The sequence below is a fragment of the Rhincodon typus genome, chromosome 3 (assembly GCF_021869965.1).
Source record: "Rhincodon typus isolate 14 chromosome 3, sRhiTyp1.1, whole genome shotgun sequence".
Classification (NCBI taxonomy): Eukaryota; Metazoa; Chordata; class Chondrichthyes; order Orectolobiformes; family Rhincodontidae; genus Rhincodon; species Rhincodon typus.
In genome coordinates, this window is record NC_063334.1 from 51,717,067 (window position 1) to 51,721,110 (window position 4,044).

Here is a 4,044-nt window from a genome sequence, read left to right on the forward strand (position 1 = left end):
TGACCATTCAGAGAGAGCGAGAGAGAAAGAGAGAGAGGAGAAGGAAGAGAAACACTAGCTTTGCAGTGCCATAAAGACAGAGACAGAGGCAAAGAGAAAGCAACTAGGATTTGCATATTAATCCTTTCTAACTGATTAAAGATTTAACAGCCATTTTAGGTTTGTTCAACACATTTGCACCAGTTGTATGACCCTTTGATCTTTTGCTTATAAATTCTGTGTCTGATACCACCTCTCTCACTGACATCTGAAGGAGGACTGAGGCTCCAAAAACTTGTGTTTTCAAATAAACCTGTTGGACTATAACTAGGTGTTGTGTCATTTTTGACTTTGTTTTAAGGAGGAACTAGACAACAGGCTACATGTAAGCATGCTCCATTTCAAATAATGCAGGAGAAGAAGTGCTGATTGGTTGGCGAGTTGACCAAATGGCTTTGTCTTCCCAGTTAGATTGGAAAATATTCAGTTCTGAGTGTAGCAGTCTTTTTCCAATTTGCAAGTTTGCACAACATACAGTAAGGAATGATTTAATTGGGATAGCTGATATCCCAGAGAATAACTTGAAATTTCTCCCTGGGTACCTGATGCTCGAGGTGTTAATGTAACATGCTTTGGACTGTAAAGCTCTTAGATAAAGCATAGATAGGGTGCATGACAAGGGACTCTGGTGGGGAGTTCAAAAGTAAGGGCACATTTTTTTAACGTGAGTCCGGAAAGATTCAAAAAGGACATGAGGGGCAATTTTTTTGATACAGAGTGCTTCCTGTGTGGAATGAACTTCCAGAGAAAGATGTGGATGCAGGAACAGTTACGTTTAAAAGACATTTGGACAAGTTAATGAATAGGAAAGGTTTGGAAGGATATTGGCTGAGCGCAGGCAAGTTGGACTAATTTAGTTGGGGAACATGGCCAGTGTGGACTAGTTAGACCAAAGGATCTGTTCCCTTTGACTCTATAAAAGCGTACAGTAAATCTATCACCTCAATTGCGTCCTGAACATACATCTCCACTGGGATTAAGTCATCCTTGGTTAAAATGCGGGGCCGTGTAACAAGGACTCAATCTTGATTGGTAGTATTTTTGCGGTTCCTATGGCAACGGCGTGTGATTGACAAGTGGTGCTGCAATATTTGAACGTTTGCAGCCCAACCACACATCATCACAGGCTACTGTGACTGTATACTGCAGTGATGGAAACGTTCTTGGAGAACGCATTCATTTTGCTTGGCATATTTGCTGTTTGTAATATTTTTCTACAGGTAACGAAATGTCTGAAGTATTTGGTACTTACCAAATGGGCTGGAGTGCCGGATTCCTTCTTCCAATCTTTGGGCGAATGGGCAGGTAACTTGTTCCGCTTACGCTCCATTCTAATACCGCTGTAAAGTTTCGAAACTTGCACATATCTTTGCAGGTGAAAGTTTCGAAACACAAGGACGGATCCCAATTGAAATGATCAACTTGTTATAATTAGCAGAACTTTTTCTGTTAAGTATTTGCATTTCACTGAGACAGGGTGTTGCGAGGAAAGTAGAGCACCACTGAACAGAAAGTTTTGAATTCTACTTACTCTGAAATACAGACTAAATTCTAGTCGAACTGGTAGCAATGTCTCTTGGAAGAACAGGGTGTTTTCCAGGATCTGACTGGTATTTATTTCTTAAACACCGAAAACCAGATGACCTGTTTATTATAATAATTGCTGTTTATGGAAGATTGCCGGAATTCTGATGTTGTGGAAAGTAGTCTGCAACTTTATTCTTTTCTGATGCAGTGAATGCATAATTGATATAAATAACTCTCAACCAAAATTTTCGTACAATTCTTTGACATTTTTTAAATACACAGTAAGCTCTGAAAATGATAAACTAAAGTAAGCCTAATTCAGTTCAGGGATTGCCACACCTCAAAGAGATCAGACTCAGTCCTCAATGAGAGGCACCAAAGCTACCTGACTCCTGGAATAAAACACAACCGCACATCCACGGCTGCCATGAATCTGCTTCTCCGATTTTGTTCTCCTCCCATATAGCTTGTACAGCATGGAAACAGACCCATCGGTCCAACTTGACCATACTGACCAGATATTCTAAATTAATCTAATCCAATTTTCCAGCATTTGGCCCATTTCCCTCCAAACTCCAAACCATGTATCCATCCAGCTGCCTTTTTAATGTTATAATTGTACCAGCCTGCAGCATTTCCTCTGGCAGTTCATTCCATACATGCATCACCATCTGTGTGAAACAGTTGCCTTTAGATCCCTTTTAAATCTTTCCCTTCTCATCTTTTACCTATGTCCTCTAGTTTTGTATTCCCCTACCCTGGGGAAAAGATCTCCACTATTCACCCTATCCATGCCCTTCATGATTATAAACTTCGATAAGGTCACCCCACAGCCTCTGATGCTCCAGGAAAAATAGCATCACCCTTTAGCTCAAACCCTCCAACCCTGGCAATGCCCTTGTAAGTCTTTTCTGAATCCTTTCCAGTTTCACATCTTTCCTATAGCAGGGAGACCAGAATTGAATGCACTATTCCAAAAGTGGCCTAACCAATGCCCTGTACAGACGCAAGATAACCTCCCAAATCCTATACTCAATGCACTGACCAATAAAGGCAAGCATACCAAATGCTTTTTTCACTATCCTGTCTATCTGCGACTCCACTTTCAAGGAACTATGAACCTGCACCCCAAGTTCTACACTACCCAGGACCTTACCATTAAATGTAAAAGTCCTACCCTGACTTGCTGTACCAAAATGCAGACTTCATTTATCTAAACTTAAAAGTTTGTTGGATTTCTGTCTTCTCTGTTTCGCTCCCTCGTTTGCTTATGGTGATGTTGACGGACGTTTCAAGGACATTTCATCATTGGCCACACTGTTGTCATCCTCACAATCAGCAATGAAGCAATATTTCTGGGTAATGAGGGGAGTCCAGAAGCCACTTTGTAGTTGGTTCCAAGCCATTAGAATTGAAGTACTGCTACTATACAGTCTTTCAGGATCAGTGATGATTTGCTTCATCTCTGTCTAATGTGTTCTGAACTGATGGGAAGTTCAATGTAAGATATATAGACTCTGGGGCAGGTGGTACCTGAAGGCTAGGCAACATGGATTGTTTGGAGATTTGTATGCTCCATGCGGTGTCTTGACTGAACGTCTGTAATTTCTCGATGAGGCCTCTTGATATGTTAAGTGCTTTTCTGACTGCACCTTCTCCATCTTGGTCATTCATGAATCAAGGGCTCCCATGAGTTGATGAAAATATTTAATATCTGCAAGCATGTTTTGGGTACATCTCTTAAGCATTTTTGCGATCCTTCCATGAGTCTCCTGATGCAACTGAGTTCCAATTAGAGCAGTTGTTCCTGAAATCTAGTGTCTGGCATGCATACGGACAACATATCCTATTAAGTATTCTTGTCTTCAGTGATTAATGCCCTGATATTGGGCAAGTTGGCTTTTGAGATGGTGCTGCTGTTGGACCACCTCTCTGCCACAGGATTTGGTACTGTTCATCTCCATGCAAAATGATTTATTCTTCCTAGTTGTCAAAGCAGTGCTGAGCAGGCACATCACCCATTCTCTTAGACTCATACAGAAAACAGGAGGGTGGTTAACCTTATTCTATACAAACTTCATTAATTTGTACTTTGAAAGCACTTGAGACTACCATGATTTTCTGTTCCTTATCCCTCTTTAAAATTGTTTTAAATAGTTTATATTACCTTCCCTTATTATTCTTACCAAAATTAATACCTTTGTGCTTCTCTGCATTAAATTTCAGCTGCTAGGGTTCTGCCCAGTCTGACTTCCTGCTCCTGAAGATGACTATGTTCTTAGTTGTTTACTAAATTCCAAGTTGGATGATATCCTGAACTTGACCATAATTTAAATACATATCAAAGGTGTACAAAATGTTCAGGTTTATACGAATAAACGTGGGGTGTGGAATTTGATCATTTGACATACCTTCCAAATATGATATTGATGTTCTCGATATGTTGATAAAGAATGCCAGAATTGCTGCACGCTGCCG

The 4,044-nt window shown here is 40.4% G+C and overlaps 1 protein-coding gene across 6 annotated transcripts in view; it reads left to right on the forward strand.

The window, feature by feature from the left end:
* The first annotated feature begins 1,150 nt into the window (after positions 1-1,150).
* Positions 1,151-4,044, forward strand: part of hsd17b3 (hydroxysteroid (17-beta) dehydrogenase 3) — a 63,436-nt gene continuing 60,542 nt past the window's right edge. For all 6 annotated transcript variants that reach the window (XM_048595427.1, XM_048595432.1, XM_048595429.1 and 3 more), the window contains exon 1: positions 1,151-1,344. In XM_048595427.1, coding sequence (XP_048451384.1) covers positions 1,191-1,344 — 154 coding nt within the window. In that variant the 5' untranslated portion in view covers positions 1,151-1,190. The remainder of the gene's footprint in view (positions 1,345-4,044) is intronic.